The sequence below is a fragment of the Blennius ocellaris genome (genome assembly GCF_963422515.1).
Source record: "Blennius ocellaris genome assembly, chromosome: 14".
NCBI lineage: Eukaryota > Metazoa > Chordata > Actinopteri > Blenniiformes > Blenniidae > Blennius > Blennius ocellaris.
Genome location: NC_137663.1, coordinates 11,548,204 through 11,574,951, shown reverse-complemented (window position 1 = coordinate 11,574,951; position 26,748 = coordinate 11,548,204). Strand labels below are relative to the sequence as shown.

Here is a 26,748-nt window from a genome sequence, read left to right as displayed (position 1 = left end):
CTCCCGAGTTAGAAAGCACAAAGCTGAGCGGGCCGCATAAAAAGGAGGCAAGCGTTTTCATGAGACCATCAGATGTTTAAAGCTCATTTCGATGCCCACTTGTCTTCTACTGTATCGCAGTGTGCAGGAAATCCAGCTCACACACCAGCACAGTCAGATAAATTGCAACCAGCTGCTTTCACCCCGGGTGATCTGTCACGAGACCTGCAGGTCCTGCTGGTGCAAAATAAAGATCCTGTGCAGTTTGCATGATTTAGCCTCACTGCACACTGCTGGAGATCTCAGGTTGTAAACAAGGTTAATTCTGCAATAAACCCACAACCTGGCTGACCCATAAAAAATTCAGAGACAGAACGGATGCGCACGTGTTGCATTCTGAGAAAACACACAGGTCTTACAAAGCAAAGGTGACTTTCACAACAAGTCCACTGATGTATCGTTTCATATCCTGTTTTATGGGAAGAAACTTCAACAAAACGATGTCTAATGAATTAATATGTGGTTTTGAACGTTTTTTTTTTGTTTTTGTTTTTTTACTGAGATCCATCCTTTTAATGTACATGTGTACACAATGTACAACAGACTTCCCATTAGATAGTAACATTTATAACTGATCAAACTCTTGATGACTTGTTCCAGGCTTATAGGAACCCGCAGGGTAAACCGGGATCAACTTTACGCAACCCGACATCTCTCTTTACATCTGTTTGTCAGCAGGGCAGCAGAGACGAGCAGTCATGTACTACAGCATCAAATGACCCTAATAATGCTTTATTCATTCCTCAGTATCAGCAGCCTTTTAAATCCCTGCTTGACCCCGCTGTGTCTGGGGTACATTTGTCTGCTGAGAGCCCACCACTGGGCTCCAGGCCGAGTACTTCCCAAATGGATGAGGAAATCGAGTCTCTGTGTCTCTCCTGCAGCTGTTCAGGTGAACTTTAAAGTGCATGGCTGTGAGCTTTAACTGATGCGTCAGGCTTAGGAACCAGATTTAAATTACTTCACTATGAAGGGCAACAATTCAAATATTCCTGACCCCTTTATGACTTTTTTTTTTTTTCGTTCTTCAGTGCCATTAGATCAGACTTTTAAAGAGTCTCTTGTAGACATGAGTAAATGCAAAGCAGGTTGTGCAATTCTGTAAAATGTTTTGGTTGTAGATTCTTCTTATCAGGGCCGCAGGGTGGTGTTGTGGTTACTGCTCTCGCCTCACAGAAAGACTATCTTCGCCTGGAGTCAGGTGGGGAGGCCCAGGAGGCCTTTCTGTGTGGAGTGAGTATGGTCTTCCCACCGGGGGATGCTGGTTTATATCGAATCTACAAAACATGCATTTGAGGTCAACAGTTGTCTACGAGTTGCCTGTAAGAGCAAACACGTGTGTGACGCTGTGTGTTTGCTCTATGATTGAACGGCAACCTGTTGTGGATTTATTCTGCCTTTGCTCAGTCAACTGGAAAATATTAAACATATATGGATGGCTGCCTCTTAAGAGTTTCATGGCAGTGAAAAACATCACTGGCTTTCAAATATAAGGACTTTCTAACAGGCCTTTCACCACTATCAGCTCTCTGTTTTTGATCAAACTAAACCATTCCTGTAGCATGAAAGTGCTCTACACACTGATTTTGCACTTGCGACTTCGTGCAACTGAAATTGTGTCGTCGTGGTTAAATAGGGAATTAGACTCCTAACCCCAGCATCCTAAGTGGTTTGCTTCTCTCAAGCCTAAATCTTAACACAACCCTAATATAGGCCTTTTATTACTTATGCACACATGGCTCCGATACATGCACAGCTTATCTTTCTCGGCAAGCCTGGGTGTGTGTGTGTGTGTGCCCACCCTGCGACCACGTCAAAGGCATTTCTTCCATTTTCCTCCTGTAATGTTCCATGAAGTCAAAGCCCTGAATGGCAAAGGTGGTTTACCTTTAAATTTAGCCACTGTCTGAAGGTGAGATTTTACAGATATTGTCAGTCCTGAGCCGTTGCATTCCTCCCGCTGGCACTTGCATATTATTTACTATTCTGGTGCTCGTGACCAGTGTCCGAGGTAGATAGGGTTGCTGCTGGAGAGGCTTGGGTTGCCGTGGACGGCTGCCAGCAGGCATATGACTGCAGCAAGGAGGAAACCTCAAACAGGGAACCGACTGCCAGTGTGTGCGTGAAGCAAGTGAAAGCCGTAGTGAGGACAGGCATGAGAGCACTCTCCCATAAAGCATGTGTGGATCAGTATCAACCGTACAACACGAGCAAGAATTTCCCCACGCCTACACGCATGCTCATAAATGCAAACATAGAACCAGTATCAATTTACGATCTTTATCTTTTGTGGCTTTAGAAAGAAGTGACGCATCGTTCCAGGAAGTGATGTTTCTTTGAAGTGTACAACTGAAGCATCCTCTTTAGGCGGAAGAGATAAAAGTGGCAGAATTAAGAAGTAACTACAAGCTGAAAAAAAAAAAACCCCAACCTGTGGTCAAATTAGCTTCCCTAAATACAACCTACACATTTTGCACAACGACGGTAGTTACTGTGCAATATCTGTGGTTTTCAGGTTGGAAAGGCAATTTCCATTTGTATTTTAACACCAAAGTGTAAAGGAGTAACATAAAATCATTGTTTTCAATAAAGCAGAAACTATCTGCTTGACATACTCCCCACAAATAAAGGTGAGTGGACATTAATAATTGATTGTTGGGACACTTGACCACACTGCATCAGTTGTCAGACAAGAAGAAGAGAATCACTTCACCTCAGCCGAGTTACATGAATCGCCATGAAGCTTATTCAAACGGAGACAAAACAACTGCAGCAACTTTTTAAAACACGTCAGTTACAATACAGAGTGACCACTATCAGGTGCCCGTCAATTTTGTTTGGCAAACACATCCTCCTTTAAACCCACGATGACAATCGTGTTACTTTTTCACGCAAACCGTTGCAGGTTTAAAAGCTCAGTTACGAAGATAATACAGTTTAACTGCTGCTTGGTATCAAAATAGACACGCTGGCATCTCATTAGCTCGAAAAAAATATGCCTGGAATGATAAGCATGTTAAAAAAAAAAAGTTCTCAGGTCATTAAAGCCAGCCAAAAGTTAGCACCATAACACTGGATAAATATGAACAGGAGGTGACCTACTTGATGGGACGTAACAACTTTGCCAATGGCATATGTACGGTAACAAACAAGACGAGACTGGAGTTAAAACTGTGTCAAAAGCAGTTAGATGGAACTTTACTTTCTTCAATTTAAAACCTGTTATGTGAAAAGTGGTTTTACTTGGGGGGGGGGGGGGGGGGGGGGGGAGGGGGTCATTATGTAAGGATAAGGATCGTATGGCACAAAGGTCAAAGATCACATTCTGCTGCTTCCTTCCCCAGCGCAGCAACTTCTCGACCACTGCAAATAATACTTTACAGCTCCTTTATATGTAGTATATATTTATGGTATGGAAATTCTCAACCCGTTGCAAGACAAATTATTTTCCAAACCCTTTCTGGGAGATATTTATCAAGATGCTGGCCTTCTAATAGAAATGGCATAAATGATCATGTGACCTTACTTCGTGTGTCACTGGGTTGTAGCCTCACCTGAACTCATTGAGTCCATCAACCATTCGGCTGTAAGCCAGAGCCCTTTGACTGGCATCTGCTGATCGTCGACTCATCTTCATGGCCTTGTGAATGACACAACACAAACACGCTTTTAGAATCTGTCAGGCAGAGGACAGGGAATGATCTAGAGCTGTGTGCCACAGTGAATACACATACAAGGGATGATCATTAAATGGGCAATTTGACTGCAAAAAGAGCAATACAGAAATGGAAAATGCAAGGTTTGCATTCCAGTTCATTTCATGATTTTCTACTACAATGAAAGGTAGTAAAGAAAAGTAACATTAAACCAAAGCACAGATTACTTTTACTGATCTACCTGTTCAATGGCGCTCTTGAGTTTGTTCATGTGGCTTTCAAAAAGCGGGAAGTGCGAGAAAAAGAAGTCCTGGAAGCGGTTATTCTCCTCAGTGTTGTGAGACAGCATGAAGATGACCCCGATGGCGATTTTCTTCTTCCGGGTCACACCGAGGCTCGGACCGGCGCTTTCGTCGGACATGTTGAAGCTCTCTTCCACTGACCTGATGACGACGACGACAGGTATTCACATGGAGGCAACGTGAGATGGGAAATGTAGGGAACCTCTAAAGCTCAGAAATATTCATCAATGTTTCGCATATTCGCTGAAATCTCACAAAAGTAGTCAGAAAACTGTTATAGGACTGTTTTTCAACTATTGGAAACTTAAATAAATAAATAAGAATCGTCTTCACATGTATCTGATATGTCATCAGATTTCTGAGTATTGACAACATTCATCCATCTTCTATTCCACTTATCCTGTTCAAGGTCGCGGAGGTACTGGATACATGTGAAGAGAATTTCGATCCTGGCCATTTCTATAGCTGTAGCTGGTAAACAACATTGCTGCTGGACCCGAGGGAATAGTGTACGCAGAAACAGACAGCTGCGTTTACAGGCCAGCACCGCATCCTGTAGAGCCACAGTGCTGAGAGTTTGTGTTTGTGACCAAAGTTATTAAGCACGTAGCAGCAGTGTGTACCATTTTCTCAGCTGACAAGGGAAGTCTGAGGAAGTCCCTGCAAGATACATTTTACAAAAGCCACACAGCGGTCTGAACAAGGGAGATAGATCAAAGGGTGTGTGTATGTGTGTGTGTGTGTGTGTGTGTACACAGTGAAGGAAACTGTTTATTCTGCGAAATTCTTTTGTGTGTTTTATAGCTGAAACAATTAATGAGTCAATAAAAAGCCACTCAAGGAAATATGTTCAATTAAAATACAAAAATAATGCTTAAACGTTCACAATTCATTCCTCTTTTATTCATGTGTTTTGGAGGATGAGGAAGTATGACTTATGACGCCATCTTTCCAGACTTATCCAAGTGGGAATGACATTTCCAGTATTTTCTGATGTTTTCGAGGCTCGCCAAGAACATTCAAGTGCTTGAACGCGATGCATTTGCCTGTCCCAGCGTGCAGGGTTATTCAAGTTTCTGCAAATCTGCACACAGCTGCAACTATCTGAAAGTGTGTTGGCCTGCATGCATGCTTGCACACATCTCACCATCGGGGGAAAACACCGTTTTCCAGGCTGGTGGTTTGACTGCGGAGCCATCGACGCTGGTAGCTGGATGCACAGCTGCTGGTCAAGGAGGAGCCAGGGGACGGGAAGGGAGTGATCAACAGGCTGCTCAGAGAAGCTAAAAGGGCAGATGGGGGGGTGTCGAGAGGGGTGGTGGTGGGGGGGGGGGGGGGGGGGGGGGGGGCATGAATACAGAGAACAGTTACACAAACCAAGAGAGCAGGGATGAGGAGGAGGAGGAACACAGAAGGGAGTTGGGAACAGATGGAAGGAATGGTGGATGACAAAAGAGCAAAAGGACAAGACTGAGTCAGACAAGAAGTGTGTGGGGGCGACTCATTCTCAATGACACATCACTCACACAAACCAACAGATCTCTCGCAAAGACAAAACATTAAGTGTCCACAGTGAAATCAAAAAGGAAAAACTTAATTTCCTCTGCTTTGTTTTCTACTCTCAGTGACGATATATTTTCTCAGAGATCCAATATCAGCACGGCAGCTCACGGTCACATGACGCGCTTGTTGAACAGCCTGGCTATACAACAGTCTTGGCGTGATAATGTCAACCGACGCACCCAGAATACAAGCACCGATCACAAGGCTATTTACAGCACAAACAGCAGGCACTGATCAATGGTCACATGAATCATTGATTTTAAGTGTCATCTTGTGCGTATTTTAAGAGTGACAGACTGATGGCCGCATATGGTGAATGACTGCATGTTCGGGGAGAATCTAGAAGAAAAAAATAAATAAATACTGGAGAGTTGTGGCAGTATAGCACGTTATATATGTAATTGTGTGTCAGAATGAGTATAAAAAAAGAACTCTCCAGCCTCACTGCAGCACGGAGGTGGCGAAAGAGATGTGAGAGGATGAGGCTCAATTTAGAAGTTCATTTACTAGTAGCAGGTATTGAGAGCTTGCTATATTTAATCGCCTGCATGTGACCCATGTTTGAGCAGAAAGCACAATTCTCCTCGTACCAGCCATGCCAGTGGGATATGGTGATGTTTGTATAAGGGGGGGAATAAGAGGGGGTGGCGGGTTGCACAGAGGTCAGCTCTACAGGACAAGGTTTTCCAGGCCCACAGAGCTGCGTAAACAAGTCAATACCTTCATCCACAACACATCCTTCAATAGATCTCTGGCGAGAACTGAAGAACTGTCTCGTGGAGCACATGTGTGACCTTTTAATGAATGGAAACCTGCACGCATCATTGTCTGCCTCACAAATCTGGGGCTTAAGCCCTGCCTGGTAAATCTAGTTAGTTCGTTGTTTTTTTTTAAACGCTATGTTCCGTGCAGTTCAGATTATAAATATCAGAGTTGAAAAACTTTTGTGGGAACTTTTGATGTGTCAGAGATAAATGGGGTCGCACAAACAAAGGTTCCTGACATACTCTCAGCGTGGGGTTTCTTGACCTCTTTAGACAAACGCAGGAACAATTGGAAGCTTAACTGTAGTACTGACAGGTAGGCGAGTGTAGGTCAATCCAGGCTTTGGTTTCTAGTCTCATTAACCTACCTGACCTGGCGATGCCGCTGTCCCTCTCGTCGTGCAGACCTCGGCCAGGCATGTCCATGGGGTGACTGTGGCCTGGAGGAGGGGGAGGAATGTGGCAGAGAGGAAAGTGGAGGGTTTGTTTAGTTGTAAAGGGTGAAAAGGAGAAGTGTGGGTTAGATTGATGAGAAAGGGGGAAAAGAGCGGAGAGACGACAAAAAACAAAACAAAAACAAAAAAACTTGTGAGAACCACTTTGATATGATTGGACAAGATGAGCCATGATGAAGAGGTTCTTCATCATCACACACAGAGATGTTTCACATCATCAGCAGTCACGTCCAAGCAAGAGCAATAAAATCTCAACTTGTTGCAAAGTGACTTGTGATGATAAAGGGAGATAAAGAATCAGAATCGATCTGAGGAAGTAATCTGTCGTCTATCTTCAGTCTAGAAATTAAACAGAAAACTTCTCTTGAACCTGCACCTGATAGCCTGTCAAAAAGAGTTCTAAACAATCTTGTTGTCGCTTGTTTGGCTCATTTTTCAAAACACTGGTACATCAGGCATTTGTAATCACCTTTTAATGTAGCAGTGCTCAAAATGATTCCACGGACCAAGCTTCAAACCCTAATCAGAGAGGCTGTTACTGATTCTCGGGCTGTTAGTGCACTCCTTTCGTTTGCAACTCCCAAAACAGCACGTGTTATAGGCAAAGCAGACAAGTGCTACTGTTGTGACACACACTTGCTCAATGAGTCACTCACTGTCACCATCTACAACAGCTGCAACAATTTTGATACAACGTTCCACAACAAATCACACAGCCTGGATATCACAGGGCTTGTTTGTGCATTCTCCGATATCTTTTCTGTCAACACTTTGGTAAAAAAAAAAAAAATTGTAAAAAAAAAAAAAAAAGAAGCCACAGCTTCTCACAGCTGACTGCGGTGAAAAGCACAGAGGCAGCATCTGAATGTGAAATCAGAATCATACTTCTGGCAGAGCTATGCAACATGCCGATGTCAGGATGTGCTTCATGGGATTGTTGAGACAGCAAAATGAAGAAGGGAAGACCTCGGTATTGTACATTAAACCCTCACTTGCTCATCACAATAAAGACAGACGCTACACCTGAAAGGAAGGCAAGGAAGGCAGCAATAACCCCCAAACATCTGGAAGTACTGGACGTACATTTACAATTGCTGTGGTAAAACGTTAGGCGCTTTAGAATATCCCAGCCAGGTAAAAAGTTACACGTTTCCATAGATGCTTGGAACAACGTAGATAGAAAATACATTGTATGACATGTATTGATATGAAGTTGGACAAATAGTAAATAAATTAAACTTTCATGACTAATTTTGAAAACTTCTCTCCCTTTTCCATGATAGCCATCATTTCTACAGCTCTGTGGTCTATAGTATATAAAAACATTGATATTTGATCAGAGTATACAATAGTTTGTCATCTGTGGATGTAAAGCCCATAATCTGAATGAGTAAACAGAAAGTAAAACTAACATTATTCAGTTTAATTGTTCTGGACAGGCTCATTGGAAGAAAATAGTCCCTTTTTTTTCACGGTAATGATACATGGGCAAGCTTCCAAGCAATATTTCCAGCAAAACTATGCAATAAGTGTCATATTTCAGGTATGAACACAATTGCTGAGATCCCATGTGGGTCACAGTTACTGTCCGAGCCACGGAGGAGGATTCTCCTATACCATCGACAGCATTTAAGAAGAGCGATTGAGACTGAAATATTAATGATTTCAATGCCTGAACGGAGAAACCCAAAAAAGTATTATCTTCCATTTCTCAGAGAAATACTGCAGGACCATTTCAAAATGCCAATAGATAAATGAACGTGAAATTTGAGCGTTCGCCGTCTACTAAGCCTAAAAGCATTGCCCACATATCACTGACACAGTCAAAGTTAGTTGAAGTGAGTGAATAACCCAAAGAGGAGGAGGAAAGTTGTAGAACAAATGACTAATGAAACAGCCCCCCAACACCAGTGAATCCCCATGCATTTTGTGCCTGTGTGTCATGCACCTGCAGACCTGAGTCAGATAGTACTCGCAAATATTTGTCATGATGTTACTGACAAAACAAGAGAGCTGAGGCTGAATTCTGACACCAGCATTGGCGGAACAAATAAATGGAAGCTGTATGAAGATTAGCATTCTTCCTGTATGATTTATGAAGTGGTGGTTACATTCTTATCGGTCTATTTTTGAATGAAATCATGAAAGAAAGAAAAAAAAAAAGCATCAGAAAGGATCACTCCAGTTGCTATCTGACTCAGGTTTTCTGCAGACATACTTGTGCTTCTGCATGCTGGATCTTCTAACACTACTGCAGCTACTGCTACTACTACCTTTTCCAGTGCAAGGATCAGCACGCAGGCATGCAGCCACTGAGAGTCGAGCCTCGCACAACCACTACTAATCGAACTAAAGCCTACACACACGCATGCAACTGGCACACACGGCCAGTTTTAAGCGCCAACCTGAAAAGAAAGACGCGCTCTTGATGAGGCGCAGAGGGCCCTGTTCAGAGAAGGCCCGTCGAGGGCTGCAGAGCTGAGAGAATCCTGCGCAGCACAAACAACAACAACAACAAAAAACAGAAACATGGAAAAGAACATTGGGAGGAAGAAGGGGAAAGAGACAAAAATAAATAAATAAATAAATAAAACCATGATTAGTGAACGAGCAATGAGGGAGAGCAGGCTGCCTCCCAATGTCCAACTAACTCGTTAGTTACAGGAGGTTTTTTGGGGGTTTTTTTTAGTCTGGAATGGAAGTAGTGACATTCATCATCGGTTGGTCAGTCAGGCAGATAAAAATGAGAGAGCTGGAATCACTCACAGAGAATACAACTAACTTTTTGGCCCCGATTGTTATGGCCTGTGAACTGTTTTGCATTTTAATTCAGCAGCAGACAATATACACAATGCCAAAGATACTGACACTTAAACACTCGATGTTTATAGAGATATTAACGTCCCAAAATGCATTTTTTTAACTGACCTTTGAAGAGATTTTAAATGTTCTTTCTACTGCTGAAACCATTATGTGAAGATACTCTTCACTCATCTTTCTTATAAATAATTGTTGTCTTTTCTGTGAGGATGACAGCGAAAAACGGCAAAAGGATAGAGTCTACCAGCAGTTGTCTGCATTACTGGTTTTTAAATTTAATCTGAAAGCATTCATTTTTTTTTTTTTAGCGGGCAGTACAATGTCCACACAGACAACCAGACATGGAGTTTCAGGTTCAGCAGATACCAGTAACACCACAGGAGGTGTATGTGTCCTTTGAACACTAAATCAGTTGCAATAAAGAATGTTGGTCTGCTTTCTCAAAAAAACATGTATCCACTTAATTCTCATTATTGTGAAGTAATCTGGCACATGCAGTCTTTTTGTTGCTGAGGTTACCTATGTTCCCGAGGAGGCTGTTAGGCCCGGTGTTTTGATCAGGTCGTAGCGTGTTGCTATCCTGTCCGATGAACTCCAGGCTGTCCTGTAACCTGTGGGCGTCCAAACAGAAAGTCAGCAATTAAAATAATCTGGTTTATGATCTTGATGAACTTGAATTCAGTTTTACAAATGAAGCTGAGTGGACAAAAGGTTTGAGACAAAGTGAAACAGAAAACTGAAATGTGTAGGCAGACCCCAGCGCAAAACACACGGGAGGACTGGAGACTACAACAAACACATGACAGAGCGATGAAATTGAAGCTTATCTGCATCTGTTGACTTTAGGAAAGCGATACCAGTGGCATCAGAGCGAAAAGTGTGTGTGTATGAGTGTGTGTAAACATGCAAGTGCTTACGTGTTGAGGCTGCCGTACACGCTGCCTCCCGTCCTGGCGGTGAAAACCTTACTCAGCATTAGCTGAGGTGGCGATCTGATAAACGCGAGGACAAAGATCACAAATATCGTGTGACTTTCGCATTTTGTCTGCATGCCCATTCACTTCCCCTGTGCCTTCTTGCTCTTTCATCTTTGTCTCGTCTCCCTTTTACAAAATTCTAAACTATACTGATTAAATAGTAAGCAACATAAATAAAACAATTTCATTTGATGTTCCTTTCGGGTGTGACAAGTGAAGGCATATACTTCTTACCTGATCTGATGGATTTTGAGAGTGGAGCCTTTGTAGCTCATGGCCACGGAGCCAAACATCATCTCCCCCAGCATCACCACATCAGACGAACACCTTGAACTCTGGGGATTTAGACGAGAGAAGCTCGAATTTTTCGTTTTGCTTTTAGAGGAAATGAGCAAATACGTTTCTAAGACGTTCATGTGTGTAACCTGGAAGCGGAGGCCTTGTTCCTTGGTTTCCTTAGATTCTGACGTGCAGGATGAGGAGCTGTCGAGGGAACTGCTGCTGCCTCCTGTCGGACGGAGCTGGCAGCATTTCCCAAACATCTTCACCTGGGCCTCAGTGCTCTGTGACATAAACAAGAGGTATATATCATTAGCAACGTGCCACAAACACAACTCATTATGCTTTGTTCCTTAAAAACCATGATCCCTGCTCATTTACAAGGACGAGGACCTTTGCACTTCCATCTTCACTATATGGAGAAGCCAAAAAGACTCGGGACAACTGGGAGTCTCAGGCCTTCTTTAAGCATGACCACAATAAAAAGTGTACATTCTTCATTTCATGAATAAGATCCCAAATAAGATGTTAGCAGGAAGTATACTATTTTAATGGGAAAACATAAATGAAGTCACAGCTTGTAGGTCAAAAACCAGAGGAAACCTAATGCGGAGGCACTTGTGTAAACAGCTAACTAAAAGCAATGTGAGCTCAGTCAGTCTGTGTCATGGGTTTTCTTAACTTGGCAGCCTATTCAAGAGGAATGCATATGGGAGGGGAGGAAGGGGTGTGTGTGTGTGTGTGTGCCCTCTTATTAGCGAGGCTCGGGTAATGGCTCATTTGAAACCACTGTTGATCTCAATCTACAAAGAGTCACAGCGAGATGAAGAGAGAAAGAGCAGACAGAGAAGAAAAGAATAATTTTCTATTCATTTTTGTTTTTTTACAAACACACAACCTTGTCTGTAAATTTATATACATATATTTTTTTGTTTTTTTATTTGAATTGTGTTGGATTTTTGCAGAAAGCACATGCATACGCTCTCCTTCAGAGCGAGCTCTCTTTGAGTGTGCACATGGGTGTGTTTGTGTGTGTGTCCGCTGCAGTGCAGTGTGAGGTATGTACACTGAGTCCAGCAGCATGTGACTGCCAGTCATATGACTCTGTGGAGAACTCGTGACTGAGCAGCACTGCAACCACCCCCCCCCCCCCTCCCTCTACTACTCATTCCTGCAGCTTGCCTTCTCTGCTTTAAAACATTTACTTCTCTGCAGGACAAGTTGTGTCTTCTTGTGTTTCAGGCATTTTCTTGATCTCATTTCTCCTCTGCATTGCCGTCTGCAAGTCTCCTTGCTTTTCTAATTCCCCATTTTTCTTGGTCCCGGTTGATCTTTCCAAAAATAAACTTCAGAGTTGACAAAAACATTCATCATGTGATAGAAGTCACACATTGGCTGGCAAAGCCCTAACAATGCAGAATGCACCAAAAATATTGACATCGGGCCAGGCGATACTTCAAAACACACTGCAGCGCAGCCTCCTACTGCATTTTCCGAGCACTATTCAGTCTTGAAGGATTCACTTTAAACCAATGCAAGTGTAGAAACTGTGTGGGGAGAACATTTCAGAGGATTTGTTCCTGTGGTTTTATACTCAATGCTGGAGGAAATTCAAGGGAATGAGAGAAGGAAGTTGAGCAAATAGAGAAACCCAATTTGAATGTCTGTGACGTACATAAAGCAGCAGAAGACGAGCGTGTGGTGGCAGGGTTGTGGACGGATCATGAGGCAAAAGGACAACCGTGAGAGAGTAAAACGTAGAAGAGAGGGACAAAAAGGAGGTTTAAAAGGAGGTGATGAGAGGGCACAATGACTGAGAATGGACATATCAACAAGAAAATGTAAGGACAAAAAGCTGAGCAGAAAAATGAGAAGGGTGCAGAAGGGTGGACATTATGAAAAGAAATAGGAGTCAAAAGGAAACTGCTATAAAAAGACACCTAAACAAGTTATTAAATAATTAACAACGCAAAGTAAGAGACACTAGGGTAATGGCGCTCACTTGAAAAAGCAGAGAAGGGTCATAAAGGCATAACAAAAACACATAAAAGGACAGACAATGCATTCAGAGACAGTAAATACAAAATGAGACTTTTTTTTTTTTTTAAATGTGGATGATGGCAAAAGAGAAAGAGGAGGAATGGGAGTGAGTGACACGCCTGTCATATGAGGATGAAAGAATGTTGCTTACACACGGGCTGTCAGCTGAGGCTATTATTATTGGAGATAAGAGCACCAGAACAAACCAGTCTGGATCTGACAGGAACACACGGTGGCATTGTGAAAATATTTGGGGGGGGGGGTTGTTCAGAATTAAATGGAAAAAGTGAATCACTATAAAAGATCAAAAAAGCCACGCATCCAAAACAGATAGTTAATTAGGATTGTGAATGTGTTTGGAAGCAATCATTGCAAATACATTGACAAGTGTTCTACGCTGGTTTTATTATTAAGTTCGACAGGCTAAAGAGGGTGTGCCAACATTAGCATCCACAGACAGACAACTTGTTTAACGTAATGTTCCACTTTTATTAGAATAGCTGAAATGAAAAACTTGCTCTAAAAATGTAAGTGCTATAAAATAAATCTGAAGATAAGCCTTTAAATAAGACCTCCAAAAAATAACACACGTACACAGACACACAGACACACACAAATAGGACAGTTCAACCTGGTGCCCCTTGATCCCTTACACTCTGTGTGAAGTGAGTTTTCCCACAGCATGACGTGCAGCATGTGTCCTCTGAACGTCATGAATCAAGCACATGACACGCTGCATGTCACACCTCTGTGACTCTGTGGCCCTTATCTTTGCTGAGCCAGTTTGACTGTCCATCAGCTTTGAAGGTCAAAGTCTCTGCTCGTTACAAAGTGGAATATTTACCACTTGAACACATGGTACAAGAGATTGGATAGAAACAATAACACAGCCAGGATAAGTAAAGAGGAAACAGGACAGTGGCTGTTAGGTAAAGTTATATTTAACAGTAAATACTTTCCCTACTTTCTCATCAGTGACCAGATGTTACATCACCATCATCACCATCATTATCATGCTGTAGAAAAAGGAAAAACGAAAACACACAGACACAACAAACATGTGACTCACAGTGATGGGGGTTTCCTCCGTGCCCCTTTTTTTGGCATTGGAGTCGAAGAGGACATTTCTGCCACGCCGCTCACAATCCTGGTACACAATGAGCCTGATCTGACTGGGCTCCAGCTGGGGAAGAGGCCAGCTGAATTGTAGGAATGATGGACAGAGGAGAGAGGGGGGGGGGGGGAAATTTGCATTAACACAAGTAAATTGACATTTATTGATCAAACAGTGGGGAGGAGGCGTCATTCAACTCTAACTCCACAGAAAGTAGTTTTCCAATTACACATGGCCAGTCTTCAGCGTTATTATAAAGTAAGACATAGTAACCACAGACTGACTGTATAATGAGCCAAATCCTTTTGGTTCTTTCGTCAAATGAACAGCGATTTTGTTATGCAATATATCGACATCAAATGTAAGCGCCCATATTTTCAGCATATCATCGGGGCGGTCAGACTCCCATTTACAAGCTTGTAATAAACACTGTTAAAGCTGCCATGCGTTCCCGCGGCCAGGTCAGAGCCAGCTGACTCGATGAATCAGCTGCCATTCATCCATCTCACACCCCAATCTGCAGAGAAGCTCAAAGCATGCCGTGACAAACTAATGCCCACCAGATTTATAGATATACAGTGTACCCAGATAACAAGTTGCCACTCAACACGCAATGGGCTCAAGATAGCCAAGAACTTTAAACCACTTTCGGCATGTGACTTCACGATATTAGTCGAGTCATCATTAATGCCTTCCTCAAGTCACAAAGCTCTTATTCACTGCGAGAGCAGCGAGTGGAAAGTTTTGGCGTTTTCACAGAAATTAAAGCGCAAATATTCGCCCGGGGCCAGCACGATTGGCTCCAGCACCCAATAACTATGAAGCGGACGAAGCAGCATAGGAAATGGATTGATGGAAAACAAAGTGGCATTTTAACTGGCAACTGAAGAGGAATACTTAGTATTTTATAAGATACTGGAATTTCAGTTTTAATTCTAATGGATATAATGCTGGGACACATCTCCTGGCAGGCGGCAGACTCTGGACACCAGTTAAATAAGAACTAAGCTGTTTTGGCTGGCAGCATCCGCTCTGTAGCTGTTGCTTAGTAACTCAGTTTCATTCAACTTTCCCTATACTGTTGGTCATCTGAGGTAAAATGCTGTGATGAATGTTGTTGAAGATTTGGATCCCACTGCATACGACTGCCAGGCCTTCATCCCACTCTGTGACCCCCCCCCACCCTTTGCTTTTGGGGAAACTTGGGTCCCTTGGATGATTTAGTGGGAGGCAATAAAGATGACAGCAGATTGGACAGACAGAATGACGGTCGAGGATTTATGCTACATCTGACAGAGAGAGATGGGTGAGGCAAAGGAACACAGGACCCGGCCTAAATATAGGCTTTTTACTGGGGAGCCAGGGCGTACCTTAACACAAGTGTTTATTGTAAATGGGTTCTAGGGGTGTATGGAATGGGCACAGTTAAGTCCATGCGACTTGTCGCTGGCAACCAAAAGCAGCACTTCAATAATTCGTCAGGGAGCTGTGGCCAAGAAGGGAATGCCTGTGGTGATGGGTGGTTGTGTGCCACGGAGAAAAGACGTGACTCTTATCACTCCCATGCATGGGAATTTGTGTTTACCAAACATGAGTGTCAATGTTTGGCAAAAATGAATACTGCAGGGTAGCAAAAGGGGAGGGAGTCATGTGCTGCTGTCTTAGTGTTAAAGGGTCAAACTCAAAGTCATGTGATGCTCTGAAATGCAGAAACAAAAGAAAAGTTTAAAAGAAAAAACACACAGTGATAAGCAATGACCTGCCCTGTCATCTTGTCCTGTAACTCGCCGTGTTCCCACTTGACAGATGAGCTGCCATCAAACCCGAACCAAAGCCACGGTGAGAATTTAAATTAGGCTGAGAAGACGTTCAAAACAAGGAAAGGCCACAATTCACTGTAAGTGTGCTAATTCACATTAAGTGCCTGCATTCTTTCTCATAAAAAAAGATTTCACCCAGATAATAGGCTGTAAATAGACACATCTTAAAAAAACAACTCCTATAATTAAAATGTTGTAATTGGTTGGTGGCTCTGAAGCAGTCAGACTTGATCAACTTCAAGTTCCAACCTGTCACGCAATTTTAAACCACAACCAACAATGAGAGTTTGGCTTGAATGCTGAACCAAGGCGGTGACAGGGTTCACTCAAGGACTGACTTACATTTTGATTACAGGACCGACAGGAAAACTACCCTTTTTCTGTGTCTGGAGCAAATAAACCGGACAAATCAGCTGATGTTTTTCTCGCTAAGCTGTGAAACATGTAACAAGCTTTCACAAACAAAATAAAACACATGCACGCCATTACACTATATAGTGAAGAATATTTTAGCCCAAGGTCTCGACTTTGGTGAGAATTTGGTCTTGTGAGATTTGCAGGTTTTCCACTGTAGCAATCTCTTGTGGGGCGAACGGTCTTAATGCGTAGTCTTACTAACCATCTCACGTAAATTAAACAGTGACACTGCTGATTGATTGAATCAGTTTGCAGACCTCCAAAGTCCAACAGCATGAGCACATGAATGACCTACTCATTTGTTAATCCTTTAATCTTTTGTTTTGGCGCAGGGTAAATGGAAGATTGTGTTTGATTATGATCAAATCATCGAGCAAAGAATGAACCTTTTTGCCTAATCCCAACACTTGAAGAATGATGTCGTGCCTGGCCGAAGAGAATTTGCTCAAATTACATTGTATCGGGCTTAAGAACCAACATATCTGCTTGTGTGTAAAATGACATAGGCGGCTCCATTATAGTCTCATTTTCCTTCTTGTAACTGGACAACAGCTTGTCACAAATGGTTTAATACCGAGTATCCTCTTGGTTTTAATGCATTTAACATTGCTGAGCTTTGTATGACACAAATGATATCCAAATGTTTGCTATTAACCAATTTCATATAGTAGTGACACTTTCTATTATAGATTTCCCAGCACTTCACACATTCATGTGAAAATCGGTGCAACAATAAACAAGATTCTGTGCTTTGTCTTCAACCAAAAGTAAATGTGCATCTGCAAGAAAATGCAAAGCTAAAAAAGAAAGAATTAAACAAAAAATGTCAAATGAAAAAAAAAGAAAGAAAGTGCAGCTCATTCTCAGGGGAAACTGGTAGAAAAAAAGTGGAAAAAGTAGCCAAACCGTGGAGAACAACTGGCTCTTAAAAAAAAACATTGTACATTAAAATGTAGCTGTAATACAGAGGTGGGAGATCACAGAGAGCAGAAAATCAAAAACAAAAACATCTGAAGCACCAGAGAGAAAGAATAGGCAGACTGAGAGTAAAGGAGGAAGTTCCCCATCAGTGAGCTTGTGACAGTCACAGCGCAGTCAGAGGAGAGGGGAGTCATTCATAAAAGCAGCACATGACTTCATGACTGTTACATACTTGTACTGTAGTGACTTTGATTGTCTGAACTGAAAGTGACTCAAAGATTGAAATGTGCAGGTAGAAAATGTGATCCTCTCACTGACCAACCTGTTGATCGTTGTTGATCGTAAAAGAAAAGGGAGCAACAGGAAAAAACAAATGTTTTTTGTTGTATTTCAAAATACCAAGAGAACAATGGTCCTAATTTCCTTTTGAATGATTACTCGTCTTATTCAGGAAGTCATCGAACACGTAAACCAGAAACTTTTGATTATTCACACATCTACAAATAGGTTTCTCTCTTCTCCACAAAAACAAAAGGCAAACTTCACCTCAAAACCCCAAAATCCACGTTATACAAGATGACCGCTAGTGACACAATCAATCTTGATTATCGCCACAGCGGCTTACAGTACAAAATGCAGCCACAGTAATACTGCCGTCCAGTTGGCATGCGAAACTCGCCAAATCTCAAACATAAGACAAAGACCTAAAATAACAGCACACGCACTGTACGGAAACCGACTCGGACCAACACGATCGTGCCTGGACGGATGCACGCAAGTCAGGTTCAATATTACCGACTCCTACCTGGGCATCATTGCAAGTCTGCCAGTCTTTCCTCAGCCCTCTCCCTCATTCCCTCTCTCTCTCTCTCTCTCTCTATTCCTCTTGCCTCTGCTCTCCCAGCCAAAGCAGGGTCTAAGAATAGCGGTGAACTAAATTCACACAACAACATGAGACTATCAGGTGATCGGAGGAACACTGTGTGTGCTGGACAGTACAGAGGCAGCAACAGCAGTGAGCCTGGACTGCAGACAGCCAAAGAGCACTGTGATAAGAGCGCCACACTGGCTAATTGTCAATGTGGTGTGTCTGAATCCCACTCCTTTTGTTCCTTTCTCATTTATGCCCCATCTTTCTCTTCCATCTATCCTTGTTTGATTTATATATGTAAACGCACAGTTCATCCTCTAACAAAGGGCACACAGATGCAAGGATTTTCACATGCCGATTTCTCTGGAAGTATGTTTTTGTGACGAGTGACGGTTCACTAAAGGCAGTAAGTTAAGCAATAGGTCAGAGAGGAGGACTGAAAATGTATCTTTATTGACTTTATTGGCCATTCAAAAGCCACGTTGGTGCCTTTTTGTTTTGCCACTTAAACCTTACTGCATTATAAACTGCGGTTATTGCCTTATGTTTCATTAGACAATGAATATATATATTTTTTTTTTTTTTTCTTTTCTTGATGAAACATTTTTGTCTCCAGCGCTTGGTTCCAGTCCCGGCCTTTGGGGATCGCGGCGATGCACGCTGTAACTGTACCCCTGCTTCATTTCACCTGATTGACATGATGGGCCGTCATCAATCTTATAACGGGAGCTTGAAAGCAACTCGGGATTAAAAGGTCAAAAGGAAGCGAGCTCGTTTCTTAGACTGCAGTGTGTCAGACATCAGCCAGCACTGAAGGCAAAGCCAGCTCTCGCTCTCTCTCTCCACTGTCACTGGAGCGTCTGTGTGCATGTGTGTGTGTGTTATAGTGTTGGTCAGAGACGGTTACATAAACATTCCCTTGGTCCAAGCTGTGTGACGTTCTTCCGGCCGAGTGCAGCAGAGGATTCTGTTGGTTCCATGAGCTTGTAACTTTTAAAGCCACTTCTACAGCGGTCATCAGCACAAGTCCTACAGATACAGAATAACTAAAAGCAAAAACGTGATTCAACATGCATAAAAAAACTTTGGCTCGAGATCTCGCAAGTTCACACTTTTCACTGCAAGGAAATCTTTAACCGGGTAAACATTGAACAGCATCACATCTACTTCTTATGCCAAAGGTCAGGTGTGAAAATGAATCCACTGACACGTTGCCCAAGTGTGATATCGAGCAAAGCGCACCACAATCAATCTACATCAAGCAAGGCCAGTTTTCCATGAGAGAAGCCTGCCATGTCGGCGATGACATTAGAGGAGACCTATCTTGAGAGATCATTGCACAGAAATACTCTCAAAGTGATACTTCAATAGTCTGATACGGACTGCATGACATCTGAATTTAGCCACGAACTCAACCTCTGTTTTATATCTCACATGTCTAATACATGAGTATTCCAACGACCTACAATGCTATGTGCATGTCATTGGCATGCCATGTTTCTCTCCCACAGTATATATAGTACATGTATATACAATAGTTGCATTGCACACGCAACCTCAAAATTACACAGACATGTAAATACTTTTTATGGGTCTGGCTACTTCACAAGTTTGAAGCCCTGAATGTAAAGAATGGTGTTTAATGTCATATGGACTCTAAATTAACCAACACCAGGGAACATTCCTCTGGTAGAGATCCTTTTCAAAGCGAAAAAGCTTATGAACTAAAATTTGGGAAAGGTTTGCTTCTTAGTTAATCCAACAACTGAGGACAGTTTTCAAGACGTGATCATTCTCATCTTTCAAGCTGTTTTACCACAGATAAAATCCATCCAAATGTTGGACTTTGTACAGGTTTTTACGGCACTGGGATTCAAACCAGAACCCTCTAGTCACCACCAGATCGCCACACTAAGCCAGAAAAACAAGAAGCTAATTTGTTAATATCAGCCTTACCAAATACTATCTAGAGTTTCCAGAGGATGAAATACAACCTCGAATGCTGTGCTTGTAGAAAATCGCAAACATTTTCTGAAGACACTGCTTTCGGGAACGGCGGCTTTAAAGAATTGGCACACGCGGCTTGAAAGCACCTGACTACCTGCATAGCTGCTCACTCCCCCACTGGTTCTGTTGCATTAAGCACTTCTGCATTCCAACAATCACATGCTGTTGAGCTGGTAAAGATGCTACAGTACAACGCCCAGAGGCTACTCTACTGAAAGCAACAAGCTATTCACACACCGATTGGGGCCAGATTGTTATATCTATAGTTTCCGCGCCAGTGTTTGACTCGGATTCCAAAGTACACAACCTGTGTGTACATTCAAAATGTTAAGGTACAGAATGCGTAGTGAATAAACATAGGAAATACTATGCATGATGTCAAGACGGGTGTGGTCCTTTTAATGGAACACCTTGGTTTTTAGAAGCGCAGTATTTCTGTGAGTGTGTCTTTCACGACATGCGTTTACACATAAAACAAGTATATGTACACTATAGCTCAACCTGGTGTCACAACGTCTGAATCAACAACACATGACACAACGGGAGTGATGGGCGTGTTGAGAGAAATGACTGTATGACTATGCCTCATGCACAGTCACAGGACCGACTTGTACACAAGAGAGAGAAGATTCTAAGCAAGGGAAAAGTAATGTTGCTTGTTTAGTCACATGTTGCACATAAAAAGATTTTTAATTTTTTTGTCAGTGAATACCTTATTACAGAAATAGGTCAAACGTACTGCTTAGAAAGAGTCATGTCTTTATCTCTGATATGAAGACTGAAATGAGGCTAATTGGTTGGCGTGACGTGGTTTGATTTAAGATGAATGCTAAATCTGATGTGCAACCAGAAGAAGACAAAAAGTCATCACAGACAAGCCAAACAAAACATTGTGTTGAGCGGACTCTCCCGTGATGTATATTTAACCTGGTCAGCCCTCCAGCGGCAATTGTCGCAAAGCAAGAAGGCATGGAGGTCTAACTAGATGCTAAGCTGACATAGTAGCACTCAGCACAATGCGTCTGGGAGTGTGCGATGTTTGTGCAGCTTTTACGTAAAACTATATCTTTACCATGACCCTGCAGTTCTGAGAATCCCGAGTGTGACTACTTAAAATAGCCCTGATAGGAACCTGATGACAGCCGCTGTCTTTGCAGGACCTTGGCTGGCCTGTAACACACACACACACACACACACACACACACACACACACACACACACACACACACACACACACACACACACACACACACACACACACACACACACACACACACACACACACACACACACACACACACACACACACACACACACACACACACACACACACACACACACACACAGGCCTGCGCAATAGAGCGTGCAGTATCAAGCGATAATGTGCACAACACAAGTCGACTCTATGATGCCAACAGGTAGATGTTTGGATGAAATAACTAGATGAAAGTGGAGTGAGACATCAGCATTTACGAACGGTTCACAGCTTCAGATTAATGCTAATAATAATAGAGCCAATTTCAAAAGATGGGAAGTTTTCACGATGGAAAGTAATTATTCTCAATTACCACAGTCAAACATCTCTCCGCAGCTTTGTGCTGGTGACCGAGAGCACAGCCATGTGATCGTACCACAAATATGACAGCCGAGAGATTGATGAAGCCTCACATGACACGAGTTATGAAAGTGCACGGGCAGGAAGGACACCATGCTGATCAAGAACCTGAGACACTACTTCTGAGAACTTTCAAGGGAAAAAAAAGAAAGAAAAAAAAGAGGACTATAAATAAAACAGATATGCTGCAAAATGTTGTGCAATATGCGAATTCAGGCATTTCCACAGATCTCGGATATAATGAAACGGGTGATGTGTTTTCTTGTCTTTTTCTGGAGAATGTCGTAACTGCACAAGTCAGTTACGTTGGCAAATATTGCTGCATTTTCATTTAAAAAGTACATTGGGTATCAAGACACCTGTAAAACAGGGAGTGATATTCGGATGAAAAGGATGTCGTGTTGAACTACTTTCTATTGCCTACACCCCAACATACTTCCTCCTTTATATCGAGGCACGACTATATTGAGTTGTATGGCCCAGGTCAAGTAGGAAGTTTCCTCAGCATGCTGCCAGGGCCGTCGGTTTGCGAGTTGGTGGAGAGGACAAAGCTATTGGCTGACAATCAGGCCTCTGACTGACCACAGGATGAGCCAGAGGCTCTCTGTGTAATGTACAGTATGCTGTCAGGTGCTGTACCCAGGGAAACAGGAGAGGCTTTTTGGGCTTTCCTCCCAGGGTCAGCCAACCTGCTGCCCTCTGTGGTATTCTGGAGGGCACAGGGATACACTGTGACTGAGCCGGGGGCTGAGTGATGAATTATTCAAGACAAGACGGCTGCAAAAATACCAATATTCTTAAATATATCATCTATATTTTGTTTTCTGATATTATTTAAAAGTAGATTTCAAGCAATCAAATCCCCACAAAGGAAAAAACAAACTATCCAAACATCCCAGAACTAAATTCTGCATTAATATTAAACATGAATGACTAAATAAATAAATAACTCTAGGCAAAACAACAGCTCGGGAAATGTACGTTTTTAAAAGTCTTCAGTGAAGATCAGCATATTGCAAACATCAGCAATAATCTATTCACTCAAGTCATGCCTTGCACTCCTCTGGAAAAATCTAACTCAGCGTTTTGAATTTGTTAGCTCTATCTCATTATCCATCACCACATTGTGGTTCTATAAGGGTCTCCTTCTCCTCACGTTATTCTCTTGTGAGGGTTGGATCCTTTCAGTCAATCCCGCCATTCACCCTGAGATTATTTCAAGGTAGACCTCGCCTCTTTCAAAAGTGATCCTATTCAATTTGCTCTCATGCCATGTTCGTCACTAACAAATGATGAAGTCGACGCTAATCCTGCGAACATCCAAGTGTCTCCCCGTCTCCCCACAGCTCCATCATCTCCACAGCATTTCATGCTTGATGAATGGGGAGCTTATGCTTGGAGGTATGAAGAGCACAGCTGACCACTGAGTTAACAGAAACGCCTGCTGCCTGTCTGTTTGCTCTAGGACGGGTGCCAGCCAGCAGCCCCCTACCCACTCAGCCACACACTCGCAGCATTTATATCACTGGGTACAGGGCACCTTTATGGCAGAGGAGCATGCTCCAGCACAGCGTGGGCCAAAGTGCACACAACACTGAACAGAAAGTGATCTTTCAAGTCTGCAAGTAATTATTTCCACCTTGGCTGACAGAACTGGAGCAGTTGTTTTTCTTTTTCCCAATGCAAGTGTGTTTAAACCCAAGAAGAGCATCTTCCCTTGGTGGCAGATCTGACCCTGACACAGAATGTGAACAGGAACATTCAGGAGAGGGACCGCAAACCAACTCTGGGAGTATAAAGTGTCCCACTCGGCACCACAATGCCGCATTGCTCTGGATGCACCTTTACTTTATTTCAAATGCATTATGGAATGATCACACGACACTATGTTTTTCCCCGTTCCCCTTCTCCAAAATCCTTCCTCCCCATCAGCTTGAACCTGAAAGTGTGTCAGTATTGCCCAATATCTGCTTTAACATGTCACAGTGACCTGCTGTCACGTGAGCGTTTTAACTCGCAGGTCGACATGCTCAAACACAACAAACGAGGGCTTTTTGGTAATGATCACGAGCGTTTGACACAACAAACCCTGGAGGCCAAGCAATACTATCTTCTGCTCCAGCGGATTTAAAACTCCTCCGATTACAATGGTAAAATTAGCACGCGCTATCCCATCTATGCTCGCAGCATCACGGGTGTAAACTCGATATATGGAGGCATTTTCTCTTCAATGGTCGTTGTAAATCAGGACGGCTCACTTTTTTTTGTTTGTTTTTTGCTCGTGTGGAAGAGCATCACTGGGGGCTGAACGGCACTTTCTCTACGATATGAAACGAGTACGGCGAGGAGGTCAGTGTGTTTACGGAGGCGCTGGTCAGTCAGGGAGCTGCGGGAAAAGCGGGTCACATGTGCAGCCATACAGAGCACACAGTGTCCTCCTCTTCAGGACGGAGAGAAGCGCAGTGCCATCGGCGGGACTGTGGGGAAGCCGCTTGTACTTCGCTCCAAGTTATCGTAGTTAAATAGCCCCTGATAAGCAACAGAAAGGCGCATGGCCGCGCGATCACAACAGTCTCGTTGTTTTCTCCATCAAGAGCAGGCTAAAGCTGCTAATACCACCGAAACACAAAGGGGGGGCTGAGGGGGGGGGAGACAAAGGAGAAAGAAGCAACTTTGACACGCTACGTGTCCACAAAAGGACTATGTGTGTTCTATTAGGGTTAAATCTTAGTAGCAGAAGCTCAATAGAGGCGTGTTTGAATGATAAAACGTGTAAATGGGGGGGAAAGAAATAAGGGGGGGTGGGGGGGACTTCCTCGTGAGGTCCCACCAGGAGACAGCGTGCAGCCGCCTGGCAGACAGCGCCTCGGACCTAGCATTAGCATGCGAGCTAACTACACGTCTCTCACGTCTGCCCGCACGTTGCTGCAATACAACTCGGATTAACTCAGAACTACGCAACGTCCTGTGGGGAAGTGCCCCCGAGTTCACGGTATATCCATAAACTGTCATGTTTATAAAGGAGATATCCGAAATGTCACAAAAAACAACAAACAAACAAACAAAACAGAAGAAAAAAAACCCACGTTCACGCGCACAACGTTACACAGACTTCCAATAGCTCACCTGAAAGCGGGGTCCTCCTTGCTACATCTCGGGGGCGGCGATGAAAACGCATTCCGTTTGTTAAAAAGTTTCTGGAAGAGAGTCGGGGGCATCTTGCACCAAAGTAAATTCGGTACAGAGGCTTTCTTTCCCTTTTTCAAATCCACGAGCAAATCTTGTTCCTTGTAACTGTCTCCATGGGTGTCACAGTCATATGACAGGCATTAGTCACAGGGGCTGCCTGGTTACCCGCTGCTTTTTTCTGATTGGCCGGGATGACGCTGCCGCTACAACAAATTACGCCATTGGCTGATATTTTTGGTGCGGGACCACGTGGTCAGTCGACTCGTTGTGTTGATGTTTTGTCGGGAGTCGTGACAGCATGAAATTTATTCTCTCAAATCTTACAATTGTGAAGCTTCACACTGTTAGGCATATCCTTGAAAGACCTGCTACAACGCAAATACAATAGACGCATTAAGGAAGGCGAAAAAAAGGCATTCAACAACAATTATTATTGCAGGTTATTTATTAACTCCCTTTACAATTGTACACATTTTCTGTCATTCTTAAACCTTTACAGTCATACAAACATAGAATAAATAATCAAACAATTTTCCCTGTGTGGCCTTTACATTTATATTGCATTTCCTCCACATTGTTTTTGTCATACCCCCAAAGAGTGCAAACAAGGATAAAAAAAACAGACACAAAGGCATACGAACATGAAAAACTGAAAACAGTGAGGACAAAAGAAGCGCCACCAAAGAAAGTACTTTTCTGCCATCTAGTGGTCATCAAAACATCAGACCATTTTTTTAAGCCGTCGGTGTAACATGAGGACACCAGAGAGGGTATTTGAGGGCTTATAACTGATTTTTTTAAAAATCTAAAGTGAACGTATTTAGGGTCTGGATGTGTGAATTGGTCCAGATATTAATATGCAATATTTGTATTAGATATAAATGATGATGACATTTTTTAGCAATTGTGTAACTAGTGATTTAGACATTTTGTTTACATATTTATCATGAGCATATGCTCATACAATGTAATGCTTTAAAAATATATATATATAAACACCAAATCAACTTTTCTTTCACATCCGCTTCCGAATGGAACAAATTGGCATTCTTACAGACTGGTTTTCTTACTTTTGATGACAGAAGACGATGTGTGTGTAACAAATTTAAAAGGAAAAAAAGTGAAACTTTGGAGTTTGACACACCTCGCTCTCATCTTCTGAAAACACGCATTTCTGTCTTCGTCACCAATAAAGTCAAAGATCTTGGCTTTCTCTGGATTGGCCACGGGTCTTTGGAGCGTGACCTGCAGAGGTGACGCTTTCAAGCTGATCTCCCCAGCACTTGAAATCTCTGCCTCCCATTTCATTTTCTTCGGTGGACTGAGCTGACTGGTTTTGTGAACGGCGACTGGGGTGTGCTCGCTTTTCAAGATCTCAGAAATGAGGGGACTTTTAAAGCATACCTTCTTCTTGATTAGAATACGTTTCCTGTCGCTCAGCTATGGAGGACAGTGGATGAGGCTCAGCTTTAAACATGAATCACATAAAACATGTGAAAAGTAAAAATCCTAAAAAAAAAAAAAAAGAAGACAAATGGCCACTTACTGTTGGTGTTGATTTCCTCTCGAGGGCTCCGTCTGTAACTTGAGGATTGGAAACATTCGTATCAAGTGTCATCCAAGTACTTGTATATGTGTGTGTGTGTGTGTGTGAAATAATCAGGTTACAAGAGTTTGTAATTTGTTGTCTTTGTGCGATTTATTTAACGAGACAGTTTACCTGTTTTAAATATGCCAGTCGGTGTTTTGATCTCTGGTTCAGGTTGCTTGCTTTGGCGAGATAAAGAACATACAGTTGTTAAACAAACTGTGGTTACTGGCCTGACATTTTTCAACAATCGGCCTTTAAGTTTTAGAAAAATTGACTCACATTGTCTCAAACTTCTTTGCATCCAGAAT

At 42.7% G+C, this 26,748-nt stretch overlaps 1 protein-coding gene across 2 annotated transcripts in view; it reads right to left on the bottom strand.

Moving 5' to 3' along the window:
• The window catches only part of fnip1 (folliculin interacting protein 1), a 33,323-nt gene extending 8,406 nt beyond the window's left edge, over window positions 1-24,917 (bottom strand). Inside the window, exons 1-11 of one of the 2 annotated variants that reach the window (XM_080508726.1) lie at window positions 24,787-24,917; window positions 13,965-14,094; window positions 11,002-11,139; window positions 10,811-10,911; window positions 10,517-10,591; window positions 10,119-10,210; window positions 9,185-9,268; window positions 6,693-6,764; window positions 5,145-5,280; window positions 3,937-4,138; window positions 3,594-3,679 (exon numbers count right to left, since the gene is read on the bottom strand). In XM_080508726.1, the coding sequence (XP_080364852.1) occupies window positions 3,594-3,679; window positions 3,937-4,138; window positions 5,145-5,280; window positions 6,693-6,764; window positions 9,185-9,268; window positions 10,119-10,210; window positions 10,517-10,591; window positions 10,811-10,911; window positions 11,002-11,139; window positions 13,965-14,094; window positions 24,787-24,878 (1,208 nt within the window). In that variant the 5' untranslated portion in view covers window positions 24,879-24,917. The remainder of the gene's footprint in view (window positions 1-3,593; window positions 3,680-3,936; window positions 4,139-5,144; window positions 5,281-6,692; window positions 6,765-9,184; window positions 9,269-10,118; window positions 10,211-10,516; window positions 10,592-10,810; window positions 10,912-11,001; window positions 11,140-13,964; window positions 14,095-24,786) is intronic. The other variant, XM_080508727.1, reaches the window with a different exon arrangement.
• Between the last annotated feature and the right edge of the window lie 1,831 nt (window positions 24,918-26,748).